Source organism: Pristiophorus japonicus, chromosome 20, assembly GCF_044704955.1.
Source record: "Pristiophorus japonicus isolate sPriJap1 chromosome 20, sPriJap1.hap1, whole genome shotgun sequence".
Classification (NCBI taxonomy): domain Eukaryota; kingdom Metazoa; phylum Chordata; class Chondrichthyes; family Pristiophoridae; genus Pristiophorus; species Pristiophorus japonicus.
The window spans coordinates 96,513,755-96,529,830 of record NC_091996.1 but is presented as its reverse complement, the minus strand read 5'-3'; the positions used below and the strand labels follow the sequence as shown (position 1 = coordinate 96,529,830).

Below are 16,076 nucleotides of genomic sequence, written 5' to 3'. Positions count from 1 at the left end.
GCAGTTTCAGTAAAATAGAGAGACACAAGACGGTGGAAGGCCGAATGAGACAAGGAGCATGTCCTCCGAATCTCTGCCGCTACTTGGCTGGGAACTGGGCGCTCGACAAAGGAACGGAGTGTGTTGTGTGAAGCCGGGGACATCCTTGCACACGTTCCGCACACATTGCAATCGTCGGAAGCCAGCCAGTAAAATGGTTGCTGTGACACAGACCCTTGGTCCTTTTGGACGTTTCAGCGGGTTACTGGTTAACCAACAGAGGCCAAGGTGTCCCGTTAGCCATTTACCCTGCGAGTTCGGAAGGGCTGTGCTGGCTCGGGCTGCCCGGAATTGCCTTTCCAAAGCTCGGCCTCTCTGTTGTTTGCAAAACACTCAACAAAAAAAAAAAAATAGCGGTAGATCAGCAAATTCTCCCGCCACGTTCAAAAAAAAAACTCCAGAGCCAGAGCAATGTGGTTGACTCTTAAATGCCCTCTGAAATGGTTACTCCGTTCCACCAAACCGCGGCAAGATGCAATTCTCTTGAAGATTAAGGGGCGATCTAATCAAAGTGTTTAAGATGATTAAAGGTGTTGATCGGGCAGACAGAGAGAAACTATTCCCTCTGGTGGGGGGAATCCAGAGCAAGGGGGCGTCACCTTAAAATTAGAGCCAGGCCGTTCAGGGTGATGTCAGGAAGCACTTCTTCACACAAAGGGCAGTGGGAATCTGGAACTCTCTTCCCCCCCCCCCCCCCGCCAAACGCTGTTGAGGCCGGGGGTCAATTGGAAATGTAAAAATTGAGATCGATAGATTTTTGTAGGGTAAGGGTATTAAAGATTACAGAGCCAAGGCAGGTAGATGGGGTTAAGATCATCACAGACAGTCCCTCGGAATCGAGGAAGACTTGCTTCCACTCTTAACATGAGTCCTTAGGTGGCTGAACAGTCCAATACGAGAACCACAGTCCCTGTCACAGGTGGGGCAGACAGTGGTTGAGGGAAGGGGAGGGTGGGACAGGTTTGCCGCACGCTCCTTCCGCTGCCTGCGCTTGGTTTCTGCACGCTCTCGGCGATGAGACTCGAGGTGCTCAGCTCCCTCTCGGATGCACTCCCTCCACTTAGGGCGGACTGGTCTTTGGCCAGGGACTCCCAGGTGTGGGTGGGGATGTTGCACTTTATCCGGGAGGCTTTGAGGTTGTCCCTGTAACGTTTCCTCTGCCCACCTTTGGCTCGTTTGCCGTGGATGAGTTCCGAGTAGAGCGCTTGCTTTGGGAGTCTCGTGTCTGGTGTGTGGACAATGTGGCCCTGCCCAGCGGAGCTGATAGATCAATGCTGACCACACTCAAATTAAATGGCGGGACAGGCTCGAGGGGCTGAATGGCCTCCTCCTGTTCCCATGTTGCTACACCCCGTGCTCGCTGACCTACATTGGCTCCCGGTTAAGCAACACCATGATTTCAAAATTCTCATCCTTGTTTTCAAATCCCTCCATGGCCCTCGCCCCTCCCTATCTCTGTAATCACCTCCAGCCCCACAACCCCCCGAGATCTCTGCGCTTCTCTAATTCTGCCCTCCTGACCATCCCTCATTATAATCGCTCCACCATCGGTGGCCGTGCCTTCTGTTGCCTGGGCCCCAAGCTCTGGAACTCCCTCCCTAAACCTCTCCAACTCGCTCTCCTCCTTCAAGACGCTCCTTAATACTTACCTCTGTGACCCAGCTTTTGGTCACCTGCCCTAATTTCTCCTGTGAAGCACCTTGGGATGTTTCACTACGCTGAAGGCGCTATATAAATGCAAGTTGTTGCCGTTTGTTTTACACCTTTTATTCATAGCATTTATCAGTTCAAACACATGATCACAATGTTTGCTGGGTAGATAGGGGGGAAATGAGGGGTTAATCCAAGGAGCAATTTGCACAGGGCACGTACAGAGCCCTTCACACTGTGAAAGGAAAAACCGCCAATGGCTGCTTAGCGGGTAACTATGGTAATCTCGGCAACAGGCCTGGTAACATTGACAGGCTGCGAAAGGGTAAATCAGAGGGGGGAGAAAGTAGGCTGCAGCCACCGGGAACGTAGGGCCGGAGGATATATTATCTTGCTCAGAATGAATGTGGAAACATTGGGTTTGCTCTGCGTACTGTGGATCTCACAGTTAACACTGCACTAATGGTGTTGACAGCAACGAGCCAGATTCTGTTCCCTCATTACAGCGACACCATCCAGGGGGACGTGGAAGATCCCGTGGCCACTATTTTGAAGAGGAGGAGGCGGGGCGGGGAGTTCTCCCCGGTGTCCTGGGCCAATATTAATCCCTCAAACAACATAACAAAAACAGATCATCTAGCCCTCATCCACGCCTTTGTTACCTCTACACTTGACTATTCCAACGCACTCCTGGCCGGCCTCCCACATTCTACCCGACGTAAACTAGAGGTGATCCAAAACTCGGCTGCCCCGTGTCCTAACTCGCACCGAGTCCCGCTCACCCATCACCCCCTGTGCTCGCTGACCCGTGTCCGAACTCGCACCCAGTCCCGCTCACCCATCAACCCCTGTGCTCGCTGACCCGTGTCCGAACTCGCACCCAGTCCCGCTCACCCATCAACCCCTGTGCTCACTGACCCGTGTCCTAACTCGCACCCAGTCTCACTCACCCATCACCCCCTGTGCTCGCTGACCCGTGTCCGAACTCGCACCCAGTCCCGCTCACCCATCGCCCCCTGTGCTCACTGCCCCGTGTCCTAACTCGCACCGAGTCCCGCTCACCCATCACCCCCTGTGCTCACTGCCCCGTGTTCTAACACGCACCGAGTCCCGCTCACCCATCACCCCCTGTGCTCACTGACCTACATTGGCTCCTGGTTAAGCAACGCCTCGATTTCAAAATTCTCATCCTGGTTTACAAATCCCTCCATGGCCCTCGCCCCTCCCTATCTCTGTAATCTCCTCCAGCCCTGCAACCCCCGAGATGTCTGCTCTCCTCTAATTCTGCCCTCCTGAACATCCCGGATTATAATCGCTCCACCATCGGTGGCCGTGCCTTCTGTTGCCTGGGCCCCAAGCTCTGGAACTCCCTCCCTAAACCTCTCCGCCTCGCCACACCTCTCTCTCCTCCTTAAAACGTTCCTTAAAACTGACCTCTTTTGGTCACATAAGAAATAGGAGCAGGAGTGGGCCATTTAGCCCCTCGGGCCTGCTCTGCCATTTAATAAAATCATGGCTGATCTGATCATGGACTCAGCTCCACTTCCTCACCCACTTCCCATAACCCTTGACTTCCTTATCACTCAAAAATCTGTCTATCACCGCCTTAAATATATTCAATGACCCAGCCTCCACAGCTCTCTGGGGCAGAGAATTCCAGATTCATGACCCTGTTGAGAGAAGAAATTCTTCCTCATCTCAGTGTCCCAGACATCGATTTCCAACGGCTGGAGACTCCAGGTCAAATCTGGAGGATCAGCCAGCCTCTTGCCATTGAAGTAGGCCCCAAGCCTGAGACTTCTGCCCAACACTCGATGAATGGACGAACAACCCAATGTGGGATTGAGTCTCGCAGAGAGGGAGGGTCCCAGTTTAATCCCCGGATGGGACTGAGTTAGCTAGGTCGGTGGGAGCACGCTACAGTTGTCCCCAGAACGCCGAGAAAGAAAGAGTTCCATTTATATAGCGCCTTTCACGACCACCGGACGTCTCAGAGTGCTTTACAGCCAATTAAGTACTTTTGGAGTGTAGTCACTGTTGTAATGTGGGAAATGCCAATTTGCGCACAGCAAGCTCCCACACACAGCAATGTGATAATGATCAGATCATCTGTTTTTTGTTATGTTGATTGAGGGATAAATATTGGCCCCAGGACACCGGGAAGAACTAACCCCTGCTCTTCTTCGAAAATAGTGGCCGTGGGATCTTTGACATCCACCCGAGAGAGAAGACGGGGCCTCGGATTAACATGTCATCCGCAAGATGGCACCTCCGACAGTGCGGCGCTCCCTCAGTACTGCCCCTCCGACAGTGCGGCGCTCCCTCAGTACTGCCCCTCCGACAGTGCGGCACTCCCTCAGCACCGCCCCTCCGACAGTGCGGCACTCCCTCAGCACTGCCCCTCCGACAGTGCGGCACTCCCTCAGCACTGCCCCTCCGACAGTGCGGGCAGTGCGGCACTCCCTCAGCACCGCCCCTCCGACAGTGCGGCACTCCCTCAGCACCGCCCCTCCGACAGTGCGGCACTCCCTCAGCACTGCCCCTCCGACAGTGCGGCGCTCCCTCAGCACCTGGATTACGCACTCAAGTCTCTGGCGTGGGAGAACTTTTGTTTGGAAAAAAAACTCTCTATCCAGCAAAAGGTGTTTCCTGACATGGTACCTCCCTAATGAGTATGCGGCGTGGATGTCGAATGCAGTGGCCTGTCGTTTCACATGATACTGATAATATCATCCGATTAATATGACACAGTGTACTCAGCCTCTGAGCCTGAGCAAAGTGGTTGTAAATAGATTTTGACGAGCTGCACTCCCCCTTCCCATTGCACACTCGTACACCCTAACGTTTCAAATTTTGACCCCCAACCCCCCCTCCCCTCTCCCCACAACCGTGGCTACTTATTAAACGTGCGGTTAAAAAACAAAATTGATGTTTTTTTTTGGGTTTAAAAGCGGATTTAGAAGCGGGGAGCCTGGTTTGTTGGTTACTTAACACCCAGTTCCAAAGTTATATTTTAACAGTTTGCAGGGATCAGTATAGTTCGCAGTCACCGGTACAAACCTGTGCTGTTACTCATCACCAAACGTTGTGCAACAGCGATGCAGAGAATGTCCCAAATCCTGTCTCTTCAACAGCTAAGGGGCGAGAAATGGAGAGAGAGTGAGAGAAACAGAGTTCTTAGACAATGTCCTTTCCAGGAAATCTCGGCAGATAATCCTTTTAAGAACATAAAGATTAGGAGCAGGAGTCGGCCATTCGGCCCCTCGAGCCTGCAATGAGATCACGGCTGATCTTCGACCTCAACTCCACTTTCCCGCCCGATCCCTCGATTTCCTTAATATCCAAAAATCTATCGATCTCAGCCTTGAATATACTCAACGACTGAGCCTCCACAGCCCCCTGGGGCAGAGAATTCCAAAGATTCACCACCCTCTGAGTGAAGAAATTCCTCCTCATCTCAGTCCTAAATGGCCGACCCCTTATCCTGAGACTGTGACCCCTGGTTCTAGACTCCCCAGCCCGGGGGAAACATCCTCCCTGCATCTACCCTGTCAATCCCTGTAAGAATTTTGTATGTTTCAATGAGATCACCTCTCATTCTTCTAAACTCTAGAGAATATCAGCCCATTCTACTCAATCTCTCCTCATAGCAATCCCCCCCATCCCAGGAATCAGTCTGGTGAACCTTCGTTGCACTCCCTCTGTGACAAGTATATCCTTCCTTAGGTAAGGAGACCCAAACTGTGCACAATACTCCAGGTGTGGTCTCACCAGGGCCCTGTATAATTGTAATAAAATGTCTTTAACTCTGATATTCAAATCCTCTTGTAATAAAGGCCAACACACATTTGTTTTCTTAATCACTTGCTGTACCTGCATGTTAACGTTCAGTGATTGGTGTACAAGGACACCCAGGCCCCACTGAACACCAACATTTCCCAATCTCTCACCATTAAAAAAATACTCTGCTTTTCTATTTTTTCTACCGAAGTGGACAGCTTCACATTTCTCCACGTTATATTCCATTTGCCATGTTCTTTCCCACTCACTTGCCTCATTACCCTTGAAGCCTCTTTGCATCCTCCTCACAACTTACATTCCCACCGAGCTTTGCATCATCAGAAACTTGGATATATTACATTTGGTCCCCTCATCTAAATCATTGATATAGATTGTGAATAGCCGGGGCCCAGCACCGATCCCTGCGGCATCCCACTAGTTACAGCCTGCCAAGCCGAAAATAACCTGTTTATTCCTACTCTCTATTTTCTGTGCATTAACCAACCCTCAATCCATGCTAGTATATAGGGCCCAAGTTTCCACATGATTTGCGCCTGATTTTTAGGAGCAACTGGTGGAGAACGGACTATCTTAGAAATCGCAATTCTCCACATTTTTTTTTCTGCAGTTCTAGTCAGGTAGAACAGTTCTACTTTGGAACAGAAATTTCTCTTCAAAAGGGGGCGTGTCCGGCCACTGACGCCTGATTTCAAAGTTTCCACAGTGAAAACGTACTCCAAACTAAAGTAGAATGGAGCAAGTGAAGATTTTTGTAGAACTGAAAAAACCTGTTCTACACATTAAATAATCAGGCGCAGGTTACAAATTAGGTGTCCAGAACGAGGTGGGGGGGGGTGGGGGGGGGAAGGGAACTTATTAAATTCTACAATAAATCCTTATTTATATTCTACAAATAAATCTAACCTGAATAAACATTTATAAGCAAAGAAAAGATTAAATAAACCATCTTCCTACCTGTGTGAAAGTGCTTCAAGCACGGAGAATTCTGCAGTCAGCCTGAGGCGCCCGTTCTTCCCGCGGGGGGGGGGGGGGGGAAGGAGACAGTGAGAAGGGAAGCCTCAGTGCTGATGTGCTGATGGCAATGTGCTTTTATTAAAAAAATGTTCAAAAATTAAACAGCTACAAAGAACTACAAAAATGGCCGAGTGCCAATGTTTTTTTTCACACTGAGCATGCGCGAACGCTCCAACGCGCATGCGCAGTGTTGTCGGCAGGAAAAAAACTAATTTAAATAGTACCCGCCCCCTCCCACTTACAAAATCGGCGCGAGTGTAGGCTCCGCCCCCCTGGGCACCGCGCCAGGCAGACACGGAGCTGCAGAACGCTCCAGAATCGAGGTTTTTTTTAGGCGCCGTTTTAGGCGCGAAAAACGGGCGCCCAGCTCGGAGGGGCGCTCGTTTTTTATCGTGTGGAAACTTGGGCCCATAATCTCCAATCCCATGAGCCCTAATTTGTTTAATAACTTCTCATGTAGCACACTATTGAATGCCTTCTGAAAATCCAAATACACCACATCCACTGGTCCCCCCTGATCTATTCTATTAGTAACAACCTCAAAAAACACTAACAGATTTGTCAAACATGATTTCCCTTTCATAAATCCGTGTTGTGACTCTACCCAATCCTATTATTATTTATTAAGTGCCCTGTTACCATGTCCTTAATAATAGATTCTAACATTTTCCCTACTGCTGATGTCAGGTTAACTGGTCTGTAGTTCCCCGTTTTCTCTCCGAGTTCTGTGTGAAATGTGTTTGGAGTAGTTTTAGCAGCACAAAATTCCCAAATTGCAATTGTTTAAAAAGCTAGTATCAGTAATGGTGACTATGAAACTACCAGACTGCTGGAAAAACCCAACTGGTTGATTACAACAACTTGTATTTATACAGCGCCTTTAACGTAGTGAAACGTTCCAAGACGCTTGCCTTTCGGGAAGGAAATCTGCCGCCCTTACCCGGTCTGGCCGATAGGTGACTCCAGACCCACAGCAATGTGGTTGACCATTAACTGACCCTCTGGAATGGTCCAGTGAGCTTCAGTACCAAACCGCTCCGACAAAGTCAGCGCCGTGGGAACACCTTCACCACACGGACTGCAGCGGTTCAAGAAGGCGACTCACCACCACCTTCTCAAGGTGCAATTAGGGATGGGCAATAAATGCCGGCCTTGCCAGCGACGCCCACATCCCAGGAATGAATACATTTTTTTAAACTAGTTGGCACTGAATTGGCACTAAGTCACAGCCTTAAAGGAAAAACCTTGCATTTATATCAAACTTTATCATCACCTCTGGACGTCCCAAAGGGCCTTACAGCCAATGAAGTACTTTCTGAAGTGTGGTCACTGTTGTAATGTGGGAAACGCGGCAGCCATTTTGGCACAGCAAGCTCCCACAAGCAACGATGAGGATGTGTGACGTGGTAAATGGAAATGCAATAATACAGGATGGGGGTGAGAGCTGTGTTTGTAGCCTAAAGCACAATGCAGTTGGAAGTGTGCTGTTGGAGACCAGTAATGATGCATTTGGTTCATCACTTTGTTGACACGTGACCATTCACTTTCAGTGTGTTGATAAACTTCATTACCATACCAGTCAGAGGGAATTTCATGCCATGTTGGTATCATACAACTTCAATTGAAACCCTTGTTGGTCTGCATTAAGAATGTGTTTCACTCAGAATGTGTTTGATGGGACAGTGTAGAGGGAGCGTTACTCTGTATCTAACCCCGTGCTGTACCTGCCTTGGGAGTGTTTGATGGGACAGTGTAGAGGGAGGTTTACCCTGTATCTAACCCCGTGCTGTAACTGCCCTGGGAGTGTTTGATGGAACAGTGTAGAGGGAGCGTTACTCTGTGTCTAACCCCCTGTACCTGCCCTGGGAGTGTTTGATGGAACAGTGTAGAGGGAGCTTTACTCTGTATCTAACCCCGTGCTGTACCTGCCTTGGGAGTGTTTGAGGGGACAGTGTAGAGGGAGCTTTACTCTGTATCTAACCCCCTGTACCTGCCCAGGGATTGTTTGATGGGACAGTGTAGAGGGAGCTTTACTCTGTATCTAACCCCCTGTACCTACCCTGGGAGTGTTTGATGGGACAGTGTAGAGGGAGCTTTACTCTGTATCTAACCCCCTGTACCTGCCCTGGGAGTGTTTAATGGGACAGTGTAGAGGGAGCATTACTCTCTATCTAACCCCCTGTACCTGCCCTGGGAGTGTTTGATGGGACAGGGTAGAGGGAGCTTTACTCTCTATCTAACCCCCTGTACCTACCCTGGGAGTGTTTGATGGGACAGTGTAGAGGGAGCTTTACTCTGTACCTAACCCCCTGTACCTACCCTGGGAGTGTTTGATGGGACAGTGTAGAGGGAGCTTTACTCCGTATCTAACCCCCTGTACCTGCCCTGGGAGTGTTTGATGGGACAGTGTAGAGGGAGCTTTACTCTGTATCTAACCCCCTGTACCTGCCCTGGGAGTGTTTGATGGGACAGTGTAGAGGTAGCTTTACTCTGTATCTAACCACCTGTACCTGCCCTGGGAGTGTTTGATGGGACAGTGTAGAGGGAGCTTTACTCTCTATCTAACCCCCTGTACCTACCCTGGGAGTGTTTGGTGGGACAGTGTAGAGGGAGCTTTACTCTGTATGTAACTCCCTGTACCTGCCCTGGGAGTGTTTGATGGGACAGTGTAGAGGAAGCTTTACTCTGTATCTAACCCCCTGTACCTGCCCTGGGAGTGTTTGATGGGACAGTGTAGAGGGAGCTTTACTCTGTATCTAACCCCCTGTACCTGCCCTGGGAGTGTTTGATGGGACAGTGTAGAGGTAGCTTTACTCTGTATCTAACCACCTGTACCTGCCCTGGGAGTGTTTGATGGAACAGTGTAGAGGGAGCTTTACTCTGTATCTAACCCCGTGCTGTACCTGCCTTGGGAGTGTTTGATGGGACAGTGTAGAGGGAGCTTTACTCTGTATCTAACCCCCTGTACCTGCCCTGGGATTGTTTGATGGGACAGTGTAGAGGGAGCTTTACTCTGTATCTAACCCTCTGTACCTACCCTGGGAGTGTTTGATGGGACAGTGTAGAGGGAGCTTTACTCTGTATCTAACCCCCTGTACCTACCCTGGGAGTCTTTGATGGGACAGTGTAGAGGGAGCTTTACTCTGTATCTAACCCCCTGTACCTACCCTGGGAGTGTTTAATGGGACAGTGTAGAGGGAGCATTACTCTGTATCTAACCCCCTGTACCTACCCTGGGAGTGTTTGGTGGGACAGTGTAGAGGGAGCTTTACTCTGTATGTAACTCCCTGTACCTGCCCTGGGAGTGTTTGATGGGACAGTGTAGAGGAAGCTTTACTCTGTATCTAACCCCCTGTACCTGCCCTGGGAGTGTTTGATGGGACATTGTAGAGGGAGCTTTACTCTCTATCTAACCCCCTGTACCTACCCTGGGCGTGTTTGATGGGACAGTGTAGAGGGAGCTTTACTCTGTATCTAACCCCGTGCTGTACCTGCCCTGGGAGTGTTTGATGGGACAGTGTAGAGGAAGCTTTACTCTGTATCTAACCCCGTGTACCTGCCCTGGGAGTGTTTGATGGGACAGTGTAGAGGGAGCTTTACTCTGTATCTAACCCCCTGTACCTGCCCTGGGAGTGTTTGATGGGACAGTGTAGAGGGAGCTTTACTCTGTATCTAACCCCCTGTACCTGCCCTGGGAGTGTGTGATGGGACAGTGTAGAGGGAGCTTTACTCTCTATCTAACCCCATGCCAGATACAAGGTGAAGCAAGTGATGGTTTAGTTTGCCATCACATTCCCCACATCGAGGAGGAAGCAGCACTCAAAATAAAGAGAGGACTTGCACTTCTATAGCGCCTTTCATGTCCTCAGCATGTTGCAAAGCGCTTCACAGCCAATGAAGTACTTTTGAAGTGTAGTCACTGTTGTCAGGACTGGAGAATTTTAGCTCTGAGGAAAGATTGGATCGGCTGGGGTTGTTTTCTTTAGAACAGTGGAGGGTGAGGGGAGACCTTATTGAGGTGTATAAAAATATGAGGGGCCTGGATAGAGTGGATAGGAAGGACCTGTTTCCCTTAGCAGAGAGGTCAACAACCAGGTGGCATGGATTTAAAGTAATTGGGGGGAGGTTTAGAGGGGATTTGAGGAGAACATTTTTCACCCAGAGGGTGGTGGGGTCTGGAGCTCACGGCCTGAAAGGGTGGTAGAGGCAGAATTACATTTAAAAAGTACCTGGATGTGCACCTGAAATGCCGTAACCCACAGGGCTACGGACCGAGAGCTGGAAAGTGGGATTAGGCTGGGCGGGTCTTGGTCGGCCGGTGCGGACACGATGGGCCGAATGGCCTCCTTCCGTGCTGTAAATTTCTGAGATTCTACGCAATGTAGGAAACGCGGCAGCCACTTTGCCCACAGCCAGCTCCCACAATGGCGATAAATGACCAGATAATCTTTTAGTGATGCTGAGGAGACCGAATGGAGGTTTTCGGAATTGTGGAGAGAGAGAGAGCAAGTGGTGAGAAAGTGTTTCCTCTGGCGCATGGCGGGAGGGGGGGCGTCAGTGACGCGAAACAATTGGCAAAAGAGGTAGAGGGGCGATGAGGATAACCTTTCTCTCACACAGAGCGTTGCTATGGTCTGGGACGGTGGAGTCCTATTCCATGGGAACTTTCAAAAGGCAATTGGACATTTACTTGAACGGCGGCAGCTTGGGGCTGAAACTGCCCCTCTCCGCGCAAGGCCTGTAACACCGGAGAGTGGCGGCCAGACTGCCAAGTGCCAACTCTTCGTGTGATGGCCGCCATTATCAAGATTCCGCTCCTGTGGTATTCCGGCAGTGATCTCCACCGCTCCGCTGCTGGGCTACGGGGAGGGGGAGCAACTTAACACAATCACTAAGGAGGTGGTACTCAGTAAGATAATGGGACTACTGAAGTTGAATGATCAGCCCTGATCATATTGAATGGTGGTGCAGGCTCGAAGGGCCGAATGGCCTACTCCTGCACCTATTTTCTATGTTCGAGGCGGATAAATCCCCCCCCCCCCGAACCTGATGGCTTGCCACCAGAGGGTCTTTGCAGGCTCCAGCGCTGAACTGTCTCCCAATCTCTCACCTCTTTTTCCTTTCCTTGTCTACTTGTAGGCCTCTGAGGATTCCGAACGGCCGTCGACTGGACAGCGATGCTTGCCCCAAGGGGAAGACTGTAGAAGATGAACGAAAATGTCACAGGCCCGGCGGTTGACAACAGCTCGGGTCCGGGCGGCCCCCAGGCCGGGGCGAACTCCTGCCACAACGACGAGTCGTACAAGTACGTCTTCCTGCCCGTCTGCTACACCTACACCTGCGTCCTCAGCCTGGCACTCAACTCCATCATCCTGTGCAGCATCCTCAAGCGGCGTAAGGAGTGGAACTGCTCCCTCATCTACATGTTCAACCTGGCCCTGACTGACTTCATGTACGGCCTCTCGCTGCCGTTCCTCATCGCCAGCTACATCATGCACGACGTCTGGGTCTTTGGGGACTTCACCTGCCGTCTCGTGCGCTTCCTCTTCTATTTCAATCTCTACTGCAGCATCTTTTTCCTCACCTGCATCAGCTTCCACCGCTACCTGGGCATCTGCCACCCCATGAGGACCATCACCATGGAGACCAAGAAGACGGCCCGGGTGGTCTGTGTGCTGGTCTGGCTGGTGGTGCTGGCCCTCACCTGCCCCATCTTCCACTTTGCCAAGACTGCCGACTTCAACAACGCCACCAACTGCTGGGACGACGCCCTGGACACCGAGTACCCCCACTACGTCCCGTACGGCATCATCCTGCACTCGGTGGGCTTCTTCCTGCCCTTCTCCATCATCGCCTGGTGCTACTCCCGCGTGATCAAGACCATCTTCAAGACGCTCAGCAACCAGGAGTTCAAGTCGGCCGTGCCGGGCCTGGAAAAGCGCCGCAAGTCCATCAAGACCATCCTGACCATCACCCTGCTCTTCGCTCTGTGTTTCTTCCCGTTCCACGTGACGAAGACCATCTTCCTGGTCAACAAGGCCGTGCCCGACGTGGCCTGCGCCACCAAGCGGGTGGTGACCATTTGCTACAAGGTCACCCGGCCCCTGGCCAGCTTCAACGCCTGGCTCAATGCCCTGCTCTACTTCCTCACCAAGGACAAGTGGCCGCAGAATTGCCTCAAGCCCAAGAAGAACGCCGACGACTCCAAGTCCTCCTGGAACATTTTCAAGCCCTTCAACCACTTGACGTCGCCGTCCTGAGCGGCCGGCGTGAGGGGAGGGGTTGGGGGGGGGGGGGCACCAAGCAGAGTGGGCGTCGGTCAGGGGGAACGTAGGACTGGCACCGGGACTGGCACCGGGACCCCAGCTGGCAAGGGCACAGCTTAGGCACAGAGAGACGTGTCGATCCCTGGATGGTTGCGTCCCTAAGCTCCGTCCGCAGTGACTAGTGGCGTTCCACCACACCGTTTCCTCCTTGACTTTGTCGTGTGTTGAAGTGGCCCTCGTCACGTGACCTGTCAAATCTGTTTTTTAGAAAATATATAAATATATGTACATACAATTAACCTCGTGGAAAATTACCCCATCTCGCCACCGACTTTTGCTCCGATGTCTTGGCTGCTGCACAGTCTTCACGAGACACTGATGGACGGTCATAGGACAGCATAGTGGCTAAATCGGACAGGGACCCTTGTGTGTGTGTGTGGGGCAGGGGGGGGGGGCAAGGTGAGACTCCCTGCACATCAGGGGCTGAGCTACAGAAAGAGATCGTGACCTCCGACCCCAATGCGGGCTGTGATTGAACTTTTCTGCAACATCGCGGACATAAAAAGACAGAACTCATATTTCTACAGCGCCATTTGCCACCTCCGCACGTTCCAAGGCGCTTTACAGCCAATGAAGTGCTTTTTCAAGTGTATTCACTGTTGTAATGTCGGAAACACGGCAGCCAAATTGCGCACAGTAAGCTCCCATGTGATAATGACCAGATAATCTGTTGTTTTTTTTTTAAAGTGATGTTGGTTGAGGAATTGATATTGACACCGGGCAGAACTGCCCTGCTCCTCAAAATAGTGGCCCTGGGATCTTTTACGTCCTCCCGAGAGAGCAGACGGGGCCTCGGTTTGACTTCTCATCTGAAAGATGGAACCTCCGGCATTGCGGCACTCCTTCAGTACTGTCCCTCCGACTGTGCGGCACTCCCTCAGTACTGCCTCTCAAACAGTGCGGCACTCCCTCAGTACTGCCCCTCCGACAGTGCAGCGCTCCCTCAGTACTGCCCCTCCGACAGTGCGGCACTCCCTTAGTACGGCACCTCCGACAGTGCGGCGCTCCCTCAGTACTGCCCCTCCGACAGTGCGGCGCTCCCTCAGTACTGCCCCTCCGACAGTGCGGCGCTCCCTCTGCACTGGCACAGTCAGCCTAGATCTTGTGCTCAAGTAACTGGAGTGGGACTCGAACCCACATCATCATCATCATAGGCAGTCCCTCGGAATTGAGGAAGACTTGCTTCCACTCTAAAAATGAGTCCTTAGGTGGCTGAACAGTCCAATACGAGAGCCACAGTCCCTGTCACATGTGGGACAGACAGTGGTTGAGGGAAGGGGTGGGTGGGACAGGTTTGCCGCACGCTCCTTCCGCTGCCTGCGCTTGGTTTCTGCACGCTCTCGGCGACCAGACTCGAGGTGCTCAGCGCCCTCCCGGATGCACTTCCTCCACTTAGGGCGGACTGGTCTTTGGGCCAGGGACTCCCAGGTGTAGGTGGGGATGTTGCACTTTATCAGGGAGGCTTTGAGGGTGGTCCCTTGTAACGTTTCCTCTGCCCACCTTTGGCTCGTTTGCCCATGCCTGTCCTCCCACTGACACACGGACGGCCCTTGATCCCACTTCCATTACAGAAATAAAAACTCGGCAGCCTGGTCCGAAATATTACTCGGGCTGCTAAAATGTGGCACGTCCAAAGCCGGATTGGCTGGCCGTGTTCTGGCGGAGACGCTCACCGTTTTGATTTTTGAAAAGTCCACCCCGAGGTCCTTGGGTAGAGACCAGACTGTCACTATCTGTTTGATGGGCTCAATGTATTATATATAGTGCATCGTCTTATAATGCTAAATGTTATATAAAAAGAGAGATCTGTGCTGTGAATGGTTGTCTTGAGTTATTCACCGATTATCGGCTTCATCTTCCTGCCAGCCTCGTCCGCCGTGGGGGCTGTCGAGCTATTTGACTGTGGCAGCCGTCTTGGCCGAGCTCGCCGCAGGAACAACCGGCGGGAACACTGGCTGATAATTGCTTTCTACGCACCAGATACACAGAGGCCGATTGCAAAGCCCCCGTTTACTGTCTGCCTGGGCTGCAGTTGTAAAACTCATCGGCAACCTGGGGCTCGAACAAGGGCTCACCAACCCTCCAGGATTTGGCCTTGGGAGCCTCCTGGAAATGAAGGTTAATCCCCAAAGGACACAGCCGCGAGGAAACACCCCAGGAGAACAATCATCGGGGTAGTCTTTACAGAAAGTATCGGAGATGAGGGTGAAATGGCCGTTTGATTGACAGTCGAGGTTCATCCAATCGTGTAAAAAAAGACTTGCATTTATATAGCGCCTTTCACATCCACCGGATGTCCCAAAGCGCTTTACAGCCAATGAAGTACTTTTGAAGTACAGTCACTGTTGCAATGTGGGAAACGTGGCAGCCATTTGCGCACAGCAAGCTCCCACACACAGCAATGTGATAATGACCAGATAATCTGTTTTTGTCATGTTGGTTGAGGGATAAATATTGGCCCCAGGACACCGGGGAGAACTCCCCCACTTTTCTCAAAATACTGTAATGAGATCCTTTATGTCCACCTGAGAGGGCAGACAGGGCCCTCGGTTTAACGTCTTATCTGAAAAACGGCACCTCCGACAGTGTGGCGCTCCCTCAGTACTGCCCCTCCGACAGTGTGGCGCTCCCTCAGTACTGCCCCTCCGACAGTGTGGCGCTCCCTCAGTACTGCCCCTCCGACAGTGTGGCGCTCCCTCAGTACTGCCCCTCCAACAGTGTGGCACTCCCTCAGTACTGCCCCTCCGACAGTGCGGCGCTCCCTCAGTACTGCCCCTCCAACAGTGTGGCGCTCCCTCAGCACCGCCCCTCCGACAGTGCGGCGCTCCCTCAGCACCGCCCTCCGACAGTCCCTCAGCACCGCCCCTCCGACAGTGCGGCGCTCCCTCAGCACCGCCCCTCCGACAATGCGGCGCTCCCTCAGTACCGCCCCTCCGACAGTGCGGCGCTCCCTCAGTACTGCCCCTCCGACAATGCGGCGCTCCCTCAGCACCGCCCCTCCGACAATGCGGCGCTCCCTCAGTACCGCCCCTCCGACAGTGCGGCGCTCCCTCTGCACTGGCACAGTCAGCCTAGATCTTATGCTCAAGTAACTGGAGTGGGACTCGAACCCAGGACACCGGGGAGAACTACCCACTTTTCTTCAAAATACTGTAATCAGATCCTTTATGTCCACCTGAGAGGGCAGACGGGGCCCTCGGTTTAACGTCTTATCTGAAAAACGGCACCTCCGACAGTGCGGCACTC

At 52.0% G+C, this 16,076-nt stretch overlaps 1 protein-coding gene across 1 annotated transcript in view; it reads left to right on the top strand.

Moving 5' to 3' along the window:
* LOC139232724 (P2Y purinoceptor 3-like) overlaps positions 1–12,764 on the top strand; it is a 42,002-nt gene extending 29,238 nt beyond the window's left edge. Inside the window, exon 2 of the mRNA XM_070863229.1 lies at positions 11,644–12,764. Coding sequence (XP_070719330.1) covers positions 11,712–12,764 — 1,053 coding nt within the window. The 5' untranslated portion in view covers positions 11,644–11,711. The remainder of the gene's footprint in view (positions 1–11,643) is intronic.
* Positions 12,765–16,076: the final 3,312 nt, after the last annotated feature.